This window comes from Silene latifolia, chromosome Y (assembly GCF_048544455.1).
Source record: "Silene latifolia isolate original U9 population chromosome Y, ASM4854445v1, whole genome shotgun sequence".
NCBI classification, from domain to species: Eukaryota; Viridiplantae; Streptophyta; class Magnoliopsida; order Caryophyllales; family Caryophyllaceae; genus Silene; species Silene latifolia.
In genome coordinates this window covers 192,137,457-192,161,127 of record NC_133538.1, presented here as the reverse complement: position 1 = coordinate 192,161,127, position 23,671 = coordinate 192,137,457, and the positions used below count along the sequence as shown (strand labels likewise).

General features: G+C 36.1%; 3 protein-coding genes across 3 annotated transcripts; 1 reads left to right on the top strand and 2 right to left on the bottom strand.

Moving 5' to 3' along the window:
• Nucleotides 1-2,034: 2,034 nt before the first annotated feature.
• On the bottom strand, nucleotides 2,035-3,899 carry LOC141629699 (protein FAR1-RELATED SEQUENCE 5-like). Its single transcript, XM_074442668.1, has 2 exons — nucleotides 2,621-3,899; nucleotides 2,035-2,126 (listed from the first exon to the last, which is right to left on the bottom strand). Exons 1-2 carry the CDS (start codon nucleotides 3,897-3,899, stop codon nucleotides 2,035-2,037), a joined length of 1,371 nt encoding a protein of 456 aa, XP_074298769.1.
• An 8-nt stretch (nucleotides 3,900-3,907) lies between these two features.
• LOC141629697 (protein FAR1-RELATED SEQUENCE 5-like) lies at nucleotides 3,908-4,729 on the bottom strand. The gene has a single exon (XM_074442667.1). The coding sequence runs from the start codon at nucleotides 4,727-4,729 to the stop codon at nucleotides 3,908-3,910; it is 822 nt and encodes a 273-aa protein (XP_074298768.1).
• Nucleotides 4,730-22,681: 17,952 nt separating this feature from the next.
• Nucleotides 22,682-23,446, top strand: LOC141629696 (uncharacterized). Its single transcript, XM_074442666.1, has 2 exons — nucleotides 22,682-22,862; nucleotides 22,959-23,446. Exons 1-2 carry the CDS (start codon nucleotides 22,682-22,684, stop codon nucleotides 23,444-23,446), a joined length of 669 nt encoding a protein of 222 aa, XP_074298767.1.
• Nucleotides 23,447-23,671: the final 225 nt, after the last annotated feature.

Here is a 23,671-nt window from a genome sequence, read left to right as displayed (position 1 = left end):
CTTAGTGACATTTAGAATTGCATTGTTGATTATGTGTCGTATAGTAGAGGAAAACATACCGATTTAGCCAGGTGTATATATATATATATATATATATATATATATATATCTACTAATGTACAATATTTAAATTTAAAATGTTCTGTATATTGTTTTGAGTTAACACTGGTAGTCCTGAACCAGGGAACTTCTTGTGCATGTGGGTGACATTTCTCTTCGGCGTATTGAAATGGCAACGCTACGACAATCTAAGTACTTAACGAGTGATGTGATCGATTGTTGGGCAAAACTTTTGAATGCCAAGGAATCTAGAAGAAACTCTTCAGAGCCATATCGATTTTTTTTCACCACAGTTGTGTGTGTAAGTCAAATATTTATATAAACTTATTTCAACAAGTAAATTTTGTAATGTTTTTTCCCTTGATTAACATCAGAAACTTTACTTGTCTTTCATACAGATGATGCTTCAAGGAGAACTGGACACTGTTGAAAATTTTATGGTGATTAAGGATATAATGAAAGAAGAGTTTACCCAATTCTCGGTTAACCCAGATAGAATTGATTTGCTTAGCATCGACAATATACACTCTTTCTGCATGTTATATTTAATTTACTTGTTGCCTAATTAAATCTTTTTAAAACTACAGTTCTTCTTCCCAGTTATATATAAAAGGCATTACCATTTACTAGTCATTGACAGCAACAAGTATAAATTCATCATCATTGATAATGTGCATCGTGACGGAAAACCAGAAGAATTTTTCCACGATAGACCACTGTCTTTTGTAAGATTTTATGCTCTCTTTTGCTTAACAGCACTACATGCTGTTTCTATTCATTATTGTGAATGTACAATGACTTTACATAGAGTGTACCTTCCCCAAAAATATGGTCTGTTTTAATTTTCTTATTTTTGTGATATTGTAGATCATAATTATTAGTGTCCTAATGTTTTCCCCCCTTCTCCGCCAGCGTAATGTTCTAGCAGAATACTTGAAAGACATCGGTGTTTCAAAGGTAAAAGTTGATCGCATCAAAAAACTGCAGCCTATTCTTGCAAAGATGAAGTGGAGGAACAATATTAACAAGATTGATTGTGGTGTTTACGTTATGAGACATATGGAGACATTTAAGGGTAATCTAAATTGGACCTATGGGCTTAAAAAAGGCGATGTGAGTTTCAGAAGTAATACAATTATTTTTAATACATAATTCAGTACACATTTGTACATGTTCTAACCCCTTGTTTTCTTTACTTTTCTAGGATGCTCCCCTACTGATTCTGCGGAAGAAATACATTTCATATATGATTTCAACAGAAGGCAATGTATGTTTTGATTCTGTACTAAAGAAGGCAATGGATTTCCGTTCAAACCCACTGCCATGGGAAGAATACGATGATGAAGATGCTGAATTCAAGCCGTAAAAACTTTTTTAGTTTTGTTTGTGACATGTGTGTGAGTAATGTAACATATATTGAGGAAGCTACGAGTCGAACAACCTGAAGTTTGAAAAAAATTTAATTCAAGAGAGTGTTATATTCCGGAAACAAATTTCAATAAAGTTTATTATGTTCTTCCAGAACAACAATAATGTTTATTGTGCAAATCACCTAAAATTATTGTACTCTGGGAAAACAATTCCAATCAAGTTGATGATATCCCTGCAGAACAACAATAATGATCCTTTAATACAAATGTAATATACTTTGGCTATAAGAGTAATGTACTTTGGCAGTGAAATCGAATTGTACATACAAGCCTTTAAGAATGTTCCTTGCAGAACAACAATAATGATCCTTTAATACAAATGTAATATACTTTGGCTATAAGAGTAATGTACTTTGGCAGTAAAATCGAATTGTACATACAAGCCTTTAAGAATGTTCCTTGCAGAACAACAATAATGATTCTTTAATACAAATGTAATATACTTTCCCTATAAGAGTAATGTACTTTGGCAGTAAAATCGAATTGTACATACAAGCCTTTAAGAATATTCTCGTAGTGTATATTATGGATGTCTATCCTTGAATCAAAAATTTGCACCTTCCACTTTGTTATCAGATTCATCTTCTCCATTGTCGTACTCCACATCATCAGATTCATCTCCTTCATCGTCGTCATCTTCATGGTAGTATTTGGTGAATATGCAACAAAATGTAAATTAAGTATTAGATTTTATAACGAGAAAATGGTCAAAATGAACAACTAAATTGATATACATTTAATGTTAACAAAATATACATTGTCGAAATTCTCATCTGTGCCTTCAGAACAACCATAATGTTCATTGCACAAAGAGCTTATGTGCCTCCATATAAGAGTGATTATTTTTGAAGGTAAACACTATGCGCTATACTTGTATAATTTAATAATTATTTAACATTAATGTAATATGCTTTAACAAGAAATCAAATTATACATACCTGTCAGATGGTTTGTTTCTTTGCAAGTCCTAGAGTTGTGTCCTTGGCGGCCACATGTTTTGCAGTACCTCTTTTCTTTTCCTCTCTTCTTTAGGGCTTTTAACATTTGTGATTCAATTCTCTTGCCCTTGGTCCTACCGTTGTTTTTAGATTTTTTAGGAACATGAATCACCAACTTTTGAGGTATTTTACAGCCCACGTACTTTTCTATTTCTTTCATCTTGTCTTTCTTCTTTGCTGGAACACTTCTGTTACTAATCATATCCAATCTAATATCTCTCAGTTTTTCAATCAAAAGCTTCATGTCATTATCATCACACTCAGCTACGCTGACACAAGAATAAACCTCTTGCCACAGCTCAGTACTCAAACTTTTCCGGTCAGAAAACTTTTGAGAGACATCTATCAGTTTTCCATCTTTATCAAAGGCAAGCTTACTCATTGCACCTATTGTCCATATTTTCATTATGTACTGTTCTGGTATTTTCTGAAAATCTTGGTTGTGTAGAATCAAAAGGCAGTGCCTGCACAACAAGCCCATTCTCTGAAACATAGAACATGAACAAGTAATATCCATGTTACCTGGTGAATATGCTACGTTCCATGACTTATTTGGCATCTGCAAGTCTGTTAGAGTATATATTTTTGTCTCATCAATCTTCTCCACATCTTTAAAACGGCAATCAGACAAAGCTGCAACCAATTCTGTTTGGAAGTTTTTGAAAATGTTGTGCGAGTATATTTCAGAAGCATTGACTTCAAGGTTTGACTTTGTTTTCCGTGGGATTTCAGAGTGTTTGTTGTCACTGTTCAACTTGGACTGCTTGTGTCTTTGTGCTTCTAAGGCACTCTCATAGCACACCCAAAACTCAACAAGGGTCAAATGAGGTGTGAGGAACCTGTCAAAGAAACAGTTTTCACTCTCAGACCTAGAAGTAACCCTCATCAAGCCAGACATTGAAACATCTTTAAAATAGGCAGGGATCCACTGTTCCCTGAGATCGTAAAAATCTGAAAACCACTCGTGTTCTACAAGTTGATAATCAATCATTATCTTCCCCCATAGTTCTTCGAATTCATCAGGCTCAAGTTGGTTGTTCCAAACACACCTATTGAGCCTGGTCTTAAAATCCTCATCTTGAATTAGTTGATAACTGACCTTTTCTCTTAGTTTCTTCATTATGTGCCACTTGCACAGTCTGTGTGTTGACTCCTTAAACACTTCCGGGACTACCGACTTCATTGATTTGTCATGATCAGTAATTATAATTCTCGGCTGGTACCCGCCCATTGCTTCTATAAATGTCTTAAACAGCCATGTGTAACACTTAATACTTTCATCACCTATCAACCCAGCTCCAAAGGTTATGTACCTTTTGTGGTGATCAACTCTTGTGAAAGGCACAAACACCATATCGTACTTGTTTGTTCCATATGTAGCATCTGCTGATAACACCTCACCGAATAGCATGTAGTTCTTTATGCGGATCGGATCCGCCAAAACACTCGAAGGCACTTGTTTTCATCTACTATAAAATCAAAGTAAAATGAACTGCATGTGTCTTTTTTCCCAATAAGATTCTCAACAAACATTTGTGCATAAAAATTACCAATGTAGGTTTTTATGTCCCTGACAAAGTTTTTGAAATCAACCTCAGTAGCACCAATGTTCTCGTAAACTCCACACAGCTCCTTCCAACCTCTATAGGCTTTCACACCACCTAGTTTTAGCACCTTTACCTTTGTGACAAATTGTTTCTGTACCTCTGTCATTTTTCGGTTTTCTTTCAAGAATATTGTAGATTCAGGCGAAGCAAGTGGATGGTTATGGGCTTCACCGAATCTGGTAACAATATAAGTTCCATTTTCTTGGTATTTGAACTGCACTAATGCACGACATTCAATTCTTGTAATCGGCCTCACACGGCTTATGTCTGTCACATCAGATTGTGCATCATTGTCAGCAGTATCTGTATCAGTATCAGTCCTCTTCCTTTTCCTACTTTCCTTTACACCTTGCCTATTACAGAAAACATTCCTTGATGCAAAACTGTTTGGTAACTCATTGCCTTTAATCCTTTTTGGTGTTGCAAGTCTTGGCGTAAACCCACAGATTGTACAATATTCTTTGTAGAATAACTCTGCTGATTCCAATTTTTCGAATACTTGTCCTACTTTAGATTTCTTTTCCTCTGGACAGAATGGAATGTACTGGAGTGCATTTAATGTTTCAATTCTTGTTCTTGGTGTTTTAAAGCTGTTATTTGTAGAAGAAGACGTAGGTGCATCACTTGTACTCATTGTTTGCTTCAACAGTAGTTAAGTAAGTAAGTATATTGAATATTATTGCATCAATAATGCAGTAATCCAATTCTAATATGCTCTACAAAGATTGGTAATTTATTTCGTACAAATAAAGGTTCATATATAATGTATTCCTGCCAATGTTCATTATCATGCCTTTAAAGGAAATTTATTTTACTTCTAATGTTCATAGAAAATATTGTAGTCCATTTTGATATAGCATATATAAAATGTATTGAATGCTAATGACAGTAAACAAACAAATAGACATAATACTATTTCATTAATATTTGAAAAATATTTACAAAAGTCATTTAAGGCTTTCAAAAGCATAAAGCCTACTAAGGCTTATACTGGAAAAAAAAAAAAAACACAAGATAATAAAAAATAACAATAAACTAGAAAACTAACTTAATATATTTCTAAACTAATCTAACAGTCGGAGTCATAATAACCCTCATCACCAGACTGCTCCTCAATATCATATTCTTGTCTGTGTTCTTTATATTGTCGTTCTTGTTGTTTATGATGTCTAATTATTTCTTCACGACTAGACATAGTCCTGCAAAGGCAGTATCTTTCAAGGACCCGATCATTCTTTGTGACAGTAATTATACCATTTTCATTTCCCCAAACCACGTTTCGGTAATAATCCCTATCAATTACCTTTGAGTCGGTCCCTATAAGAAACCAGCTTGACCAGGCCTTGCACACCCAGGCCATGTTTTTCTTTTCTTCCCTCCCAAGTCGCTTAAAAATAATCCGGAGCAATGCCGGAGTAGTAAGGAAATGATGTAAAGTACGACTGTGTGATGGTACATCCATCTCCACAGGAATCACTCTTCCATCAAACCAGTTTGAAGAAAACTGGCTTACTTTCCATTGCTAATAATTTTGCACGAAATTTTGTTTGTAAGCATCATTCTTGTAGTGGACTATTGTGCACTTTGAGTAAGACATTGTTTTTTTTTAAAGAAAATTAAGTAGTTTTCTGAAGAGATTAAAAGTTTTGGTTATTGGAAAAGGTTTTAGAAATGAAGGTAGGATGGAAAAGTGGTTGTCTATTCTTGGGTTTATATAGTGGATTAATTGAGTATAAGAGATTAAATTTTGTGAACAGTTGTGTCTTTTCAACTGCCACAAATATAATCATGGTAATTAATAAATTGGATGAAGTTATCAATGTTACTTAAACGACTATATGTATTACGTGTTCAATTTAATTGATATTTCAAATACCTGTCTAAATAATAAAATGTACCTTAAAAAATAATATAATGTACATTTAAGGTTTGCTTTTAAACCTCTTGCATAAAACAGTATATGCACATTATGAAAATACGTAATGGACATTTGAATTAAACTGAAAGCACATTTATTTTCCAAATAATGTTCCATGTTCTTTTTTAAATAATTTAATGTACATTTAAATATAATATAATGTACATTTTCCAAACAGTGCTTAATGATATTTTAGTTGCACCTAATTATCAGAAAATGCAAATTATGAATATAAATAGTGGACAATTTATTTGATAGAACATGTTTTTTTATAATTAATATAATGTACATTTAGAAGTAATATTCAAATTAATGTGAATAGTTGTGTCTTTTCACCACATAAGCAAGTTACAAACCGTCATTTGACTTATTGTGAACAGTTACAAGACCACTTGCAAAAGATAATAATTACTTGCACATCCTTATTATATATAATGCATATTTCACTAAGACTGATTGAACATTTCCTTATGAAACGTGTACAGCACAACACAACACATTATTATTACATGCAAAATTACTTTTCAGTTACTTCAAATTGCACACTTTTCCTTTCTCATTATTTTTACATTTTTTCTCACCACAAAGTACATTTGCATTTATGATCCTCCTAAAATCAAACAAACAAACTATAAACCCTAATTTAACACTTTTCATTATAAAATTAATGTTTTTGTGGTTCTGGACATTAAATCTAGTTAACTAAATTTAATCAAATCCGAAATTAAGTTGAATTTGATTAAATTCAACTTTAACATCATCATAAAATCAATTTAACAACGATTCAGAAAGGAATTAAATAACATTGAATGAACATACCTCAATATTGACTGTAGAAAACAATAATTCCAGATGAATGACAAAATCAATTCCGATTTTCCTTACAAAGTTTTGATCTTGAAATAACTGAATAACTGATAAATGCAAAAGTTTGAACAAATTGAATCTGATTTGCGTTTCGAACACAACAATTGATGATGAATAACCGATTTTAGATCACTAAATTTGATGTCGAAAAAAAAAATTTACAAATTAAGGAAGGATTAATGATGAAATCGATTGATTTTGTTTCGTGTGGTTTGATTTTGTTACGTAGGTTTGATATTGCTCACATGTACCGTCTTATTTTTTGTTTTCCGCAAAACTCTACTTTTCAAAGAAACGCGCGTCTAATCTCAGCCGTCAGATAATTTGATGGACGGTTGAGAGCTGTTCTCACGGTTCTCACGATAAGCCCCGTTCTCACCGGAACTCTAGCCTTTATTATTATTATTATTATTATTATTATTATTATTATTATTATTATTATTATTATTATTATTATTATTATTATTATTATTATTATTATTATTATTATTATTATTATTATTATTATTATTATTATTATTATTATTATTATTATTATTATTATTATTATTATTATTATTATTATTATTATTATTATTATTATTATTATTATTATTATTATTATTATTATTATTATTAGTATTGTAAACTTTTACTTCCGTTATACAACCACATATTACACGAGTCACACTTGCCACACGTGAGCTCCAACAATTCCCGATTCAACAATATTTAATTATTTTATTTCCGTCTTACCACTTAATTATCCAATTTATGTAATTATTAAATACATTTTAAAACACATTTTAATATAGTTATACCGTCTTAAATACGGGGTATTACAGTCTTCCCTCCTTAAAAAGAATTTCGTCCCCGAAGTTCACCCAAAACATCCAATTAGCCGAACTAATAACTCAAATAATTCAAATTAAATTCAATTCCTTATGAGGTACTTTTATTATCAAATTATCATAAAATGTCATAAAATACGAGATGTTACATCCTATACCCCTAAAAAAAGGGTTACATCCCCGTAATAACCTTACTTAAACAAAAAGACTAGGATACTTGTCTCGCATTGCAGCTTCAGCTTCCTATGTAAGTTCTTCCACCTTATGATTAGACCATAAAACTTTCACCAACTCTGTCTCACCATTACGAGTCTTTCTCACCTTTATATCCAAGATTTCCTTAGGCTCCTCAACATAAGACAACTGCTCATGAATCTCAATATGCTCAGGCTCTAGTACAAGAGTAGGATCACTCACATACTTCCTCGATTGTGAAACATAAAATACATTATGGACCCTATCCAAAGCTGGAGGTAGTGCTAAACGGTAAGCTACCTCTTCAACTCTGTCTAAGATCTCATATGGCCCAATATATATACTTCTGACTCAGCTTCCCTCTTTCTTCCCAAATCTCATCACTCCTCTCATTGAGACACTTTCAACAACACTTTATTTCCTACAACAAATTCTGTATCAATTTATCTCCCGCAGCAGATTGATGAGCAGTTGTTTTATGTTGAGAAGCCTAAGGAAATCTTGGATAGAAAGGTGAGAAAGACTCGTAATGGTGAGACAGCGTTGGTGAAAATTTTATGGTTTAATCATATGGTGGAAGAAGCTACATGGGAAGCTGAAACTGCAATGCGAGACAAGTATCCTAGTCTTTTTGTTTAAGTAAGTTGGTTACAGGGATGTAACCCTTATTTTAGGGGGATAAGATGTAACATCTCGTATTTTATGATATTTTTATGATAATTTGATAATAAAAGTACCTCATAAGTAATTTAATAGAATTTAAATTAATTTGGGTTATTAGTTCGGCTAATTGGATGTTTTGGGTGAACTTCGGGGACGAAGTTCTTTTGAAGGAAGGAAAATTATAATACCATGTATTTAAGACGGTAGAATTATATGAAAATGTGTTTTAAAAAGGTATTTAATAATTATATAAATTGGATAATAAAGTGGTAAGACGGAAATAAAATAATTATATAATGTTGAATTGGGAATTATTGGAGCTCACGTGTGGCACGTGTGGCTCGTGTAATATGGAGTTGTATGACGGAAGTATAATTTTACAATACTACTACTACTACTACTACTACTAATAAGAACAACAACAACAACAACAACAACAACAACAACAACAACAACAACAACAACAACAACAACAACAACAACAACAACAACAACAACAACAACAACAACAACAACAACAACAACAACAACAACAACAACAACAACAACAACAACAACAACAACAACAACAACAACAACAACAACAACAACAACAACAACAACAACAACAACAACAACAACAACAACAACAACAACAACAACAACAACAACAACAACAACAACAACAACAACAACAACAACAACAACAACAACAACAACAACAACAACAACAACAACAACAACAACAACAACAACAACAACAACAACAACAACAACAACAACAACAACAACAACAACAACAACAACAACAACAACAACAACAACAACAACAACAACAACAACAACAACAACAACAACAACAACAACAACAACAACAACAACAACAACAACAACAACAACAACAACAACAACAACAACAACAACAACAACAACAACAACAACAACAACAACAATAATAATAATAAGGGAATTGGAAATTAGGAAGTTTCCTCCCTCTTTCCTTCTTACAACTATATAAGCTAATCTTACCTACTCCATAATCATATACAATCATAAAAACATAAATAATTTACTAAAGGCAAGGGAGAAAGATCTAAAGTGAGAAAAGTAGAGGAAATTCATAAAGTTTATCGTCTCAAGGTAAGACCATCTTATAATTAATTTCTCTCGCGCAATTCAATTAAAACATCGTTTTAACACCGTATAAACCACTATGGACTACTCCGATAACCTTAGTAGCTGCGTATATCACCATGACTTTAGTGGGACCAATCGTGATCGTCGTTGACCACCGTGGGTGGCGTTTGGGGCGTCTAAAAAGGGGGTTGTCGAGAGGTTTAAGACGGGTTATAACCCTTGTTTTGACTCGACATGACTTGGTACTGGGTTGGTTGAACTCGTCGTTGTTGGGCGACACTAAGGGTGATGATGGGGTGGTTGCAAGTGGTGGTTGGTGCGGTGGTCGTCGTGTATGGGATGTCGTGTGTGGACCGTGACCTGACCTGGGGTTTGGTTGCAACTGGTGGAACCACCGTGGGTCAAGGGAGACCACGGTGGTGGGCACTGGTTGTGGGTGGTGGTGGTTTAAGGGTGTGAGTGTTTGTTGTTGGTGTTGTTGTTGATGTCGGGTAAGAGGGGGATTAGGGCGTGTTTTTGCAGGTTGTTGAGGGTGGTTTGGCTGGTGGTTAAGGGCTGAGTGGGTGGGTCTTGGTGAGGACTTGCAGTGGCTGGGTTGAGTGGAGTTGGTGGTGGCCTGGTGGTGTCAGGTTAGGCCGGTTAAGGAGCATGGTTGAACACGGGTTCAACCGTGTTTTGGTGGGGGTAATGTGGGTTTTGGTTGTTAACGGGTTGACTTGGATTATGGGTGATTGGGTTTGTTTATTAAAACGGGTTTTTGAATTATAAATAAATTATACGGGAATATAATTAACGTAAATAAATTATAATTGGTTGAGTAATAATAGTAAATCGAATAATTAATAATTAAATTATAATATTTTATTTATGTGACAGATTTGAAGTGAAGTACTTTGATTATTATTCTTTGCATTATGTTATTGGATTATAGCTGGTGAGGTAGGTTATCTACTCAACTTGAATGTGCTTTTGTGATATTTAATAATTGGATGTTGTTTGGAATTGAATATTGGTTGCTGAATGATTATTGTCAAGAATTGTTATTGTTGATCCATAGAATAATTATTATCCATGTTGCATACTTTTGTATTGTTGTTTTATGAAGACCTGGTCCAGGGTTGACGGGATATATGGGTGTTCGGAGTATTTATATGGGTGTTTGGAGTATATATATGGGTGTTCAGAGTTGTGAACGGGTTTTGAGCATTTGCATATTTGATTTTCTTATTATTGTGTTATTCCTGTTGTTTAGATATTCCTACTCAACCGTTTGGTTGACCGTGTATTCGTTAAATACCTATGATGAACCAATTATTGGGGGCAGATTGATTTCAAGTAATAGAGTTGGCTTAAATGGGAGCTGAAGGGCGTGAGGCATTGGCATTTACTTAGCAGTCTAGATCACCTATAATGGACAACCATTATTTATTATTTAGTTTCCATTGCAGTTGTATTTTAATTAATTACAGTTATTTATTTTGGAACAATGTGATAAGGCCATTTAAACGTTATATTTATTTAAAGTACTGTGGTTTCGTTTACCTTTGTAATCACTGCCTCTGGCAACTAAGTTAGTAACACTTTAATTTTCTAGGAATGCCTAGTAAAGGGTCTTAAATAAATCGGGGTGTTATATAATACCTCCTTAATCTGGAAACTTCTTTCCTGATAAGGTGCACAACTAGAAGTCCAACTCTTCCATATGAGTTTCCTCTATCCCTCCTCAGAGTTCCAGAGAAAGTTTCTACAGAATTTTGTTATCATTTTGATGATCCCCTTTGTAATTAATAAGGTAGAACACCAAAATTGTTCTAATCTAAAAGTGACATTATATATGAGACTAATCTTCCCTGTATAAGAGATTTTGTAAGTGGACCAATGATTCAGAGCATGTTGAACCTTGGCTAACAAGTCTCCAAACATCTCTTTATTGAGCTTTCCTGCATTTTGTGGTACACCAGGTTATCTAAATGAAAAATCTCCCTCAATATACCCAGTACCACATAGTATTAACTGCTTAAACTCATCCCTTACTTCACACAAGTAAATATTGGTCTTGTCAGGGTTAGCTTGCAGCCTAGATAACTTCGCAAATTTGGTCAATGTTTGAGTAACTTGCTTTCACAGATGGTAGGTCTCCTCGAGTAAATATCATCAAATTATTAGCAAATATGAGATGATTAAGACCCATTCTTCCACGCTTAGGATGATATGAGACCTGAGATTCCTTATGTATTCCCCTAAGGAGCCTAGACAACACCTCCATACTTAAAAAAAAATAAAGGGAGAGAGAGGATAACCCTATTTTAACCCACTTTCTCCCTTGAAAAAACTTGCAGTATCTCTATTAATCTTAATGCTAAACCAGGTTGAAGTGATACAATCCAATATCCACTTCTGAAGTTGCACTGGAAAGTTGAAAGCCTGTAGCATCTGGCCTATAAATTCTCATTGCAAAGAGTTAAAAGCTTTCTTGATATCCACCTTTATGAGGCATGTTGGTGAGACACCTTGCTGTCCATAACCTTTTACCATGGATTGTGTGAGCATTATATTTTCGGACATATTTCTCCCTTGCACAAAAGCTCCCTGTTCCTTCTCCATAATATTATGCAGCAAAGGTTTGAGCCTTTCACCTAAGATTTTGTTAATTGTCTTATAGAAGACCATGCAGCAAGCAATTAGCATATAGTCCATTGTTCTAGAAACCACAGGCTTCTAAGAAATCAATGCAAATAGAGTTGTGTTAGCCTGTTTTTACATTGTTCCTTTTTTGAAGAAATCTTGGACTGGATTACAGAAATTCTGCTTAATAACAACCCAGGAGTGCTTAAATAATTATGATGAAAATCCATCTTGGCTTGGGCTCTTGGTTGAATCTATCGAAAAAAGAGCAATTTTAATCTCTCCTTCTTCTACAGTTCTACATAAAGCAGGCTAATCAGCCTCCTGAACCTTTGAACCCTCCATTGTTCCTGAATCTAGTGCAATTGTATCTTCTTTATTTCCCATCAACCAATGATAGTACTCTATAAAAGCTGCATTAACCTCATGGATTCCCTCAAGAACATTACCTTGCCTATCTTTAATTTTCCCAATAAGACTTTGGTGTATTCTAGCTGCTATCCTTAAGAAGAAGTAGCTTGTGGGAGCATTATTATATTGAATATTTTGGATCTTAGCTCTCTACAATAAAGAACTTCTTTCAGTGCCCTTTAATTTCAAATAAGTTTTCAACAATGCTTTCTCCAGAGCCAAAAGGTGAGAATCTAGTAGAGCCAGTTGAATCTAAACCTGACATGCTTTCAGAGCCTTCTAAGCTTGTTGAACTTTTTGAGATAGCTTTGTAAAGTGCTTCTTATGTAATTCAATCATGCTTTCCTAACATTTTTTAGTTTAGAGAATAATCTAAACATTACATTCCCTTTAACAGGGATGCTCCATGCTTGTAGAACTGTATTATCATAACCCTCATATTCCACCCAATAATTCAAATAGCTGAATCTCCTCCTCATTTTATAATTCTCTTGAATCCCAACCAATAATGGTGAATGATCTGATATGCCAGATGGACGCACAGTCAACTGAGTATTAGGGTAATCAACTAACCAGAGAAGATTAATTGACATCCTATCCAACTTAGACCAAACAACATCTTTCTTATTTGGCCAAGTATGCTCACAACCAAAGCTTTGTATGTCATCTAATTAGCAGTCCAACAAACATTGATAAAAGCCATATTCTAAGTTGTAACTGTATTGGCTAAGCTCCTAAGCTCATCCCATAGCCTCTCCCTTTGCCCACCATCATTAGTCCCATAGATGAAAGTGGGGTGAACAATTTTATTTATGATATGATGCAAGATTTTCACATGTATTAGTTTATCATGTATTCTGGAAGAGAGTAGTGTGACCATTTTAGTATTTAAAAAAAAAAATTCTACCATTGTAATGATCAGAGTAATTTTCAAAACTTTATAAGATGAAAAAGTCCTAATGACAGCGGTAGAATTATTTGATATAACTTCTAGAAGCCCAAAACATTTCTATTTTATTTTAAGACAAATAACCTCTAACTTCATGCTGCTTTATTGGGTCATCAAAGCCTCTAATATTCCAATAGGACGCTATCATTTGTACCTGGATCAGGTGGTCCCTCTGCTTTAGTAACTACCATAGTATCAGATCCCAGTGTACCCTCATCCTCTTGCAGCATAGAATATGTGTTCAGTATAGGAACTCCATAGCCATCTTGCTCATGCCTTACCTCTTCTATTACCATAGTCCCACCTAAGTTAAAACTGGTTTGTCTCACACTCTCAGTGCAAATTTGACATGTCACATTACATCCTGAGCCTTCCTCCTTTTCATTAGGTGAAGAAAGCTCCACTAAGACTGGTGAGGCGGAGCCTAGCCCATGACATTCTCAGCTTTCACCTACTATCTCAGTTGAAGTTTCAGACCCTAATACGGGAGGAGAGTGGCCTAGAACATGGCTTCCTGAGTATGTTGCTCCAGAGATGTTCAAGGGTTTACCAGTTAGATTATGGGCTGGTCTATACTCCTTAGCCCCTTGTGTAGCTTTTGATTTCTCATCCAATTTGTTATTTATATTCGTAAACTTACAATGCTCTTTTGTATGTCCCAACTTTCTACAGCAATGACAGTAATGTGGCAACCATTCATATATAATTCTTTGTGTAGTTTTACCATGATATGGAGAGTTCAGCATGACTGAAGTAGTTAAGTCCCCTGCTACATCAACTTTCACTAGAACCCTAGAAAAAGCTTATTTGGAGTTGTATGTTTGTCATACTAGTGAAGTTAATTATGTATGTATAGTTATGTGACATACGTAAGTAATGTCATAATATGGGTTAGTGACAATAGCATTTTGATGGCTTGCATGGTGTCGGTTTTAAGTGGGTTTTGAGTGGTATGTAGTATGCGTGAACTTCGAGGACGAAATTTATTTTAAGGAGGGAAAACTGTAATACCCCTCATATTTCATAGTTATAGGACCCTTCATGTATGTCTAAGTACAAGTAAATTATGAAAGACTAATAGGAAGCTTGAGCAAATGTCTCATACTTGAAAATCTAATCACTTGTTTTAGAGGCATTTTCAAACTGTAATATCTAGAGTCATAAAGCTCCGATGAGGGTGATTCAAATTTGAGGTGAAATATTATTGTCTTAACTTTCCAACACATGCTCACAAGTTTTATTATGATAAGTAACGAAGAAATAGCAACTGTTTAAAATTCGGTGCACAAAGCTGAACTTGCTGAGTCAGCTAGGCGTTAATTACTTTCCTAATTTCACTCTTTCCTTAATTGATTCCAATATTATTATATTAACCCTAAACTGATCTAACTCGACCCTATGCCTATATATACCCTTCATATATACGTTATAGATAGTTTTGATATTACAACATTCACAAAAACTCTAATTTAATATAGAGAAGGGAAGAGGCGCGACTAAGGAGCATTATTGATCTTTACACGCCGAATCTTCATGAAGGATTTGTGGTGGGTGTCTTCTAATTGATGTAATTGCTTATATTATTTGGAATATTTTCTTGAAAGGTAGGATAACTACTCAATCTTTATGCCTTCAATTGTTGTTGTCTTGAATTGTTACATGTATGTTGAATAATTGGCATCTTAAGATGAGTTAATAAATTGCCAGACGGTTTTATTAGATGAATTAATATGCATATGCTCTTATGATGATTATTGAGAATAATTGATGTTGGAATATATATTATCCTTTGGTATTGATTATGTTGTTGTACCTATTGTAGATGATCTTGATCTTATTGGTATTCCTTAGTCTCGGAGTAGGATGATTATTGTATACTCCGGACCAGGAGTTGGCGGGATGACGGAGTATGGCTTACCTCAATTGCAGATTGGTATGACTTTCTATTGTATACCCCGGGCAGAGTTGGTGGGATAACGGAGTATGGTTTGCCTCGGTCTGCGGACGGGGATAACTTTACAGTTTATTATTATGTTGTATTTATTATTCTTCCGTATGTGTCATTTATTATATTTTCATTTCAATTGTTTAGTTATTCTACTCAACCATTGGTTAAAGGTGTGTAGATACATGGTATCTGCAGGTTACCAACAAACAACCGATGATTATCGGACTATAACATGTTCTAGAAATCGCTGCGTCTAATCGACAATTTGTATGACAACGCATCGGAAAATTTATTTTGAAAACCGATTTCGAGAATGAAAAACATTTCAAAACATTTTAAAAATACATATAATGTTTTATGCACGTCGACAGCATCTGTATGTCACTAATTAGAGTAAAATCCAACTTTGGAACCAAAGCCGACACGAATTTCAAATACCGACTCAACACAAATCAAACCCGAGTCAAACACAAAATACCCAGTCCAAATAACACCCAAAAGTAAGCTTACACGGCTAAGCAAACAGAAATTATAACCCACCAAAACCTAGGATAGAACAAAGATGAAAATCTAAATTGGCGAAAAGGACAAGGCGCCCCTTTCACTCGCCTACACGACCGCACACTTAGTGGCCTACAACTTAACCAGCAAGCAAACTCAACCAACACAATAAAACCCCCATTTCTCTATAAACACCCCCTCATGTACACCTCTCTAGGGTACGCGAGTGTCCGCCCCTCGCCTCTCCCTTAAACTTCTAGACTCGACTTCCTAAGTCAAGAACCAACACGTGTTTTGGACCTACAGATCCAAAACACGAGCCATACATATTTTGTTTGGTACGGTCATCGTGCATTAAAAACACTTAACCGACCACTTCGATCAACTACACTCAATCAACATTAAAGCAAAGCAATACTCTTGTTACAAAATTGGTTTTTAAAACGGGTTTTCCGACTCACGAGTTTAACACTTTATCGATTCTCGTCAAGCAACCGAACATATAAGTATGAGGGTGTAACAAACTTTTCACTTCATGTTTTTATTGTTTTTATGACTTTATAAACATGAACAATGCATAACACGATCTAGCTAAAACATGGAAAGATCGAGCCAAAACTGAGTTTTGGCCTGATATATAAGCTATTGGCCATGCAAATGGACTCGCGCCCCTTCTGGCTTCACAGGTTAGAACTCAAACGTGTTTGAGTTCATCATTCCTGCAACATTTCATCATCTTTTCTTTCTTTTCTTTCATGGTTTTTACTATTTGTTTTCTAAACCTTTTGCAACCTTTTGACCATTGCCAAAATCATCCTTGGTTGCTCATATCAAACATATTTCTTTCTGTTTTAATTCATTTTATTTTCATATTTATCTTGACCAAATCATATGTCATCCTTGGCTAATATATATGCCATGTCGATTTAACACGAGTACGGTGATGAAAAGGTTAAGCATACACACTGTAAACATTTTATTTACAAATTATTCATGTCAAGCTTGCAAATCCGAACCTGACAAGGAATATTACCAACATAATGGTAAATACTCCAAGACATGTAAACCACATTCAAAGCATTAGCATAAAATCGGTCTTAACTGTACTACCCATAATTTCCCGTAATTTTATAAAGTTTAATTAGAATTTTATATTTTATATATATAATTATGAGACGGGATTTATAAAGTTGAGATGGGTAATTAGTGACGGTTTTAGAAAAGAAAAAAAAAAAAGAGAAACAAAAACATAGTAACAAACATCGGTATGGGCCGATTAAGTTATAGCCCAATACCCAACATATATATACTCACATATTACACCTTCTTACACTTATAACATTAAACAAAAAAAAATCAGAGAGATCAGACGAGAGGCGACGGACGAATACGAAGAACGAAAAGAGGGATTTTGAGTTGATTGTGAGACGATTTTCTATCTTGTTTTCATCCTAGATCGTAAGTAAACTCGTCCTAACCTCTTTAATTTGATTAAGTAGCTTAATTAGTATGCTTTATGCCTTTATTTCTAGTAACCCTAGAATTGGAAATTGGGGGTCTTAATTATATATTGTTGAGACGGTTTTATGTGGTAGTGACTGACCATGGGAAAGGGTGGTTGGCCATAATCATTTTATATGAACCATAGGACTACATTAGTTGTTGTGTTAAATTGTTATACTATCTTACACCTCGTCTTAAGAACGTCTTATACATGGTTGTATGGGTGGTAAGGGGTTGTGTTGGAGGGCGGTTGTAATACTACGGTTTTCTCGTTTTAGCTTATTCGGTCGAGTAGGTAGTCGAGTGTTTTTAAATAGGCTACTGGTTTGGGAACACTCTGCCGAGTTGTGAGATACTCGGCCGAGTAGATCGTACTCGGCCGAGTACCCCTGGTACTCGACCAAGTACCAGGTCTGACATGATTAATTTTCGCGGTTTAATTAAGGTGATTATAGATTTTATATATATATATATATATATATATATATATATATATATATATATATTTTTTTTTTTTTTCGTATTAACATATTTTAGTTCATTTTATAAAAACCTAAACTACGTTCATCACTCCTATAATCACCCTAATCACTCCCAAGGCTAATTAATCGATCGTGAGTCTACACTTCGGTCTTTTCGAACCGGTTTCATTGTTAAGTCTCTATTGCTTTGTTAATCAATTTGTGGTTGTCTTTTAGGGTTTGCCCTAATTGATTAGGATGGGGGTAAAGGTTGATTAGTATGGTTTGTGATATTGTACTGTTGTGATTCTTGCTAGGTGACGAGTTCGTAAAAGAACAATTCTAGCATCCTTATTGTTGTTGATTCAGATTTGCGAATAAGATAAGGTTTTCCTACTCAGTCGATTGCGTAATTAATTTGAGAATGTTTATGATTGATTGATTAATATGCTGCATTGGATTGAGATTGGTTGAGTAATATTGTGATTGGTATTATTGTGATGGGACCATGTTCGGGAGATGGTTCCAGCTCCATGTTCGCCTTTGTGGTTCCCGTCACAAGGGGCATATGCAAATTAATGAACTGGGTGCGCTCGTTGCGATAAGCATGACTTAGGTGGGACGGTTGCGGCCCCCCACTGGTGGTGAGGGTTACCTATTGCGATGGATAACCTGGTAGGGCTACACACTTAGGTGTGTAGTCGGTTATTGATTACTAATGGAGTTTGGAGAATAATATTACAATTGGATTGGTTGTATTATTTGTGTTGTGAATCCTTATCTTAATTTTGCAGTTAGGTGACGCCGTTATTGTTTTCAAAACTGTGGTGATCCATTCGGGGATGGTGAACAGTTAATTGAGCAGCTATGGCTGTGGATAACTTGCGGGTTTGGATGGGGGTCAAGTCATCACCGATCGCATAGCTAGTTTCCGCTGACAGTTATACTTTAGTCTTTTTGGTTGTTTCGTTGTAAAGAGTTTTGATTAGACTTTCAGTTTTATCTTTGATAAACAGTTTGTTATCTTTTAATAAACGTTATTGGATGGTCTATTTGACATACTTGACCTCGGGCAACCGAGATGGTAGCACCTTGATATGCAAGGGTAGTCTTGGTAAGGCACCTTGGTGTATGAGGATGTTACAAAGTGGTATCAGAGTGACGATTTTGGAACCTAAAACCAATGAACAAAATGAACATAGGGTGTCTAACTAAAATGAACTGGGGTAGGAGTTGTTTGGAGCTACTGCAAAGGCTTGGGAGATGTCCTAAGGCCGCAATTTGGACCTTACAACTTTGAGCCGATCACTACGGGGTGTCAAGGGGAGTCATTGTATGTCTTGAGTATATATCTTATAATCGGGTTGGATGGTTATGTGAATTGGATTAATATGGAGAATAGATGAATTGATGTTATATAAATGGAATGAGGCATGTTTGAGTGTTATTACTTTGCTTTTGACTGATAGTAACATATTTAGGAAGTTGTATACCTATATGTATGTTGCTAAGTTGAAGGGTAGATCGTTTTTGGCATGATTCGGTCGAGCTGGGCAGGTACTCGACCGAGAAGAGGGTACTCGGCTGGGTAACCAATCACTCGACCGAGCTATGGGGGTTGTGGTTTTGGCAGTAGCTACTGGAATATGACCACTCGGCTGAGTAGGGGCGATACTCGACCGAGTGGGGCGTACTTGGCCGAGTACGTAAGGTACTCGACCGAGTGTGCTTTATGTGTATTTTTGATCGGCTACTAGAGTCGGAGTACTCGGCCGAGTAGTCAACATACTCGACCGAGTAGCTCGTTCTCGGTCGAGTAACTCAGGTACTCGGCCAAGTACCTCTTTGGCAGATGTGATATTTGTTTTAAGCCATAGGCTATGTGTTACGTTTTTCTTGGTTATATCAGTCCAAGATGCTGCTAAAGAGGTCAGCTGTGTACCTTCAAGCCTTAGAGATGAGCCTTAAAGAGGTTGCTAGAATGATTAAGCAGCAAGAAGTACTCATGCTGGCGCTCAAAAATATGGGGAAAAAGGATGGGAAACCGGTGGATGCATCCTATCTGAGCACCACCATTTCTCGCTTTCACCCTACCACTTATGAGGGCACTGGTGAGCCTAAGCTGCTTGACAACTGGCATCGGGAGATGGAGAGTGTGTTGGAATTGGTTCAGTGTCCGACAGAGATGATGGTAGAACAGGCTGCGTTCTACCTAAGGGATGAGGCTGGGGTTTGGTGGCACAACGAGAGGGAAGGATGGAATAAAACTACTAGGACTAGATTTCTGGACAAATAAGACTCGAAAACAGAATTTGAATTTGTTGGAATTAGACTCAACAAATGGACTGATTTGGACTCAAAACAAAGACTAACTAAATGGTTTAAGGATTAAGAAGATAAAAGACTCAAGTGTGCACGATTTAATACTCAACTAATCTGATTTGGGACATGACAAACAACACAATTGAAACGATTAGCTTGAATGACGATAATGGAAAATAGGTTTGTAACTTAAATGCTTATGAAGTAAACATTCAAATAACAATCTTCTCAAGGACTGAAAGCAAAGAAAACGGAAAGTTTGGGACTGTTTTGACACGAAAACAAGAACAAGTAACCGGGATATGACTTAAACTAGATCACGAAGCAGGTTTAAGCCTTGGAATTAAGCTCAAGATCACGAAGCAAGAGTTAATTCCGCCTCAAACACTAAGTAATGAGGGGTTTTCTGCACTAAGAAAGAAGAAAATTGATTGAAAACTTCAGTTTCAAACTCATATTTTAATTCACTCAAATCTGAAGTTCTCATGTGCCTAGCTTGGTTTATATAGACCAAGGCTTACAATCTTGACCCTTGATTACAAGTTACATCTAAGGGCTACAAAATGAGTAGCTAAAGGGCATAAAAACGGCAGCCAAGGTACTTACACAATGCTGAAATAGAAAATGACATAAATCAAATAAAAGCTAAAATAAACTAATAGTCCAATCTTCCTTGTTTGTTAGCTCAACTTCTTATTTATGATTATATGGACTGATTGGAGGCCTTGGAGAACCGTGTAAGGCTCTTTTGCAGTCCTAAAAGTTTCTTGAGCTTTGTTGGATCAAAAGAGGAAAGATTGATAGCGACATTTTGCTCATTGTTCAAAACCGGGTCCCCTGGTACCTTTGCTTTAGTTCTTCAAATAATTTCTGAATGGTAACCCTTGGAGATAAAAGATCCTAACAAAAATGTCCTAAACTCACCAAAGATGTGAAATAGGGCGGTTGGAGACATTACTTCTTAGACGAATTTCATGGTAGACCTCGATTTTGGAGAAGGACCAAAACCGGGTTGGAGAACAACTCAGGAATTTAGACGCATCTTTTAGAAGCCATATCTCTTAGCTCCGGATGAATTTTAAGGCCTATGATAGCTCATTGGAAAGCTAATGAAGTTACTTTCACCTCAAAAAAGAATCACCCTAAAATATGGAGTAAATCTTGAGTTATTCAACGTTTAGCTCACATAGGTCATGGGCTGTCCAATAATGCGTAGTCTGTTTGCATCGGCCATAACTCAAGCTATTTACCTGATATGGACGTGATTCAAAATCCATGGTTTGCCTAAGATCTCAAGCTTTCCAATGACATAAGAATCATCATATTTTCATGAGTAAAACTTGAGATATAGAGCTTGGAAGTTAGGCTTGCTGTAACGACACTTCAAAAAGCGATGAAATGCATTCAATTGTGAATCGTTCCTTGGACTGTTCCTTTTGGCTTAAAAATGAATCACAATGCAACATATTTTGTTGCAAAGGAGCTCGGGCATACTATAGGAATCTGGTCCAACCTACAATTCCATGGGCAGGGTTCAAGAGGGCAATGAGGGATCACTTCGTTCGGAGTACATCCGTGCAAAGTTGAGGGCTGAGTTTGATTCCTTTTCTTTGGCCGTTAACATGACCGTCACTGAGTACTACCATAGGTTTATTGATCTGTCACGCTATGTGGAGGACATGCAACTGAGTCAATGGAGTTTGGCACTTAGTTTTGAGAGAGGGTTAGGACTGAAGATCATGGAAAAGCTACCGTCCGCGGTAATCTCGGATCTGAAAGATGTTTATGCAAGAGCGGGGCACGCTGAGAGGTTGATGGATATGGCCAAGGAGGCCAAAGAAAAGGGATCTGAGATGAGAAAGGCTGAGAGTGAGGGTGGCTATCAGTCAAGCCACAAGAAGGGTAACCAAAACCAAGCTAGAACCTTTCCAGGAGGGTCTAGCTATGGCGGGGGATCTCGCGCATGGGGAAGAGGCGGTCGGAGTACTAGTGAGAACTCCAATCTTCAATGCTTCAACTGTGGTGGGACGGGTCACAAATGATTTGAGTGTATGAGCGCTACAAGGGGGGAGGAGGCTTTCCGAGATCATATCAGGGGAATTACTCTCAAACACGAGGTAGAGTTTGGCAAGTAATAGGCCAGCTGGGTCATTGAACAACCAAGGAGGCCAAGGCAACAACAATAGCGGCTACAACCACAATAATGGATGGTCTTATCAGCGTCTGACCAACAGTGTGACTTAGAACTCGGTGGCTAAGCCTACTACTTCAACGACCATGGTCCAGGGTGGAGGTCAGAAAAATAATGGTAAACTCTTTATGATGAGCAAGCAGGAGGCTGAGGAGGATGCTCATGTGGTCACCGGTACTTTTCTTGTTAATAATACGTCGTCTTTGATTTTGTTTGATTCAGAGGAAACCTACTCATTTGTGTCTAGGGGTCGTGCCTTATCTATAGGTTTGGGGATTTATGAGTAGGTGAAAGATAATGTGCTTATACCATCGGGAGTGTTAGTGTCATGTATCAAGTTGTATAGGGAAGTGTCTATGGTAGTTGGGCAAGTGGATGTACCGGTTAATCTGCTTGAGTTTCCTATAGATGGGTTTGAGGTCATCATCGGGATGGATAGGTCGGGTAAGTATGGGGTCAAGAGAGACTGTCATAAAAAGAAAGTGCTTTTAAAGGGTCCTAAGGGAGTCAAGGTGTCATATAGAGGGTTTATTGTAAAGCCCAAGATGAAGTTGATTTCAGTGATTACTTTGAATTCATGTGTGAGGAAGATGTGTCCGTTAGTCCTTTGTCATGTGAGGGATACTCGAGTAGAGGAGCCATCATCAGTAGAGATACCAGTGGTTAGTGAGTTCGGCGATGTCTTTCCGCAGGAGATACCAGGATTACCTCCTACGACGGACATTGACTTAAGTGTTGAGCTTAAACTGGGGACGGGACCTATATCTAACGCTCCGTACCGTATGCGACCAAAGGAATTTGTAGAGTTGAAGAAACAGCTGAACGGGTTGTTGGATAAGGGATACATTTGACCTAGTGCATCGCCTTGGGGTGCACAAGTTCTATTTATGAAGAAGAAGGACGGTAGTATGAGGTTTACATCGATTACAAAGAGCTAAACCATGTTACCGTGGAGAACAGGTGTCCTTTGCCGAGGATTAATGATATTTTTTTGCCAGTTGACTAGAGCTGGGGTGTTCTCCAAGATTGATCTAAGATGGGGTTATCACCAGCTGAAGATTGCAGATGAGGACATT

Bases quoted from the DNA above. Each gene is read 5' to 3' on its own strand.
- LOC141629699 (XM_074442668.1), bottom strand. From the start codon at position 3,899: ATGCTATTCGGTGAGGTGTTATCAGCAGATGCTACATATGGAACAAAC. The intron at 2,127-2,620 runs GTAAAATACCTC...ACTACCATGAAG, and splicing joins AATAGAAAAGTACGTGGGCT to ATGACGACGATGAAGGAGAT.
- LOC141629697 (XM_074442667.1), bottom strand. From the start codon at position 4,729: ATGAGTACAAGTGATGCACCTACGTCTTCTTCTACAAATAACAGCTTT.
- LOC141629696 (XM_074442666.1), top strand. From the start codon at position 22,682: ATGGTCCAGGGTGGAGGTCAGAAAAATAATGGTAAACTCTTTATGATG. The intron at 22,863-22,958 runs GTTTGGGGATTT...TGTCTATGGTAG, and splicing joins GGGTCGTGCCTTATCTATAG to TTGGGCAAGTGGATGTACCG.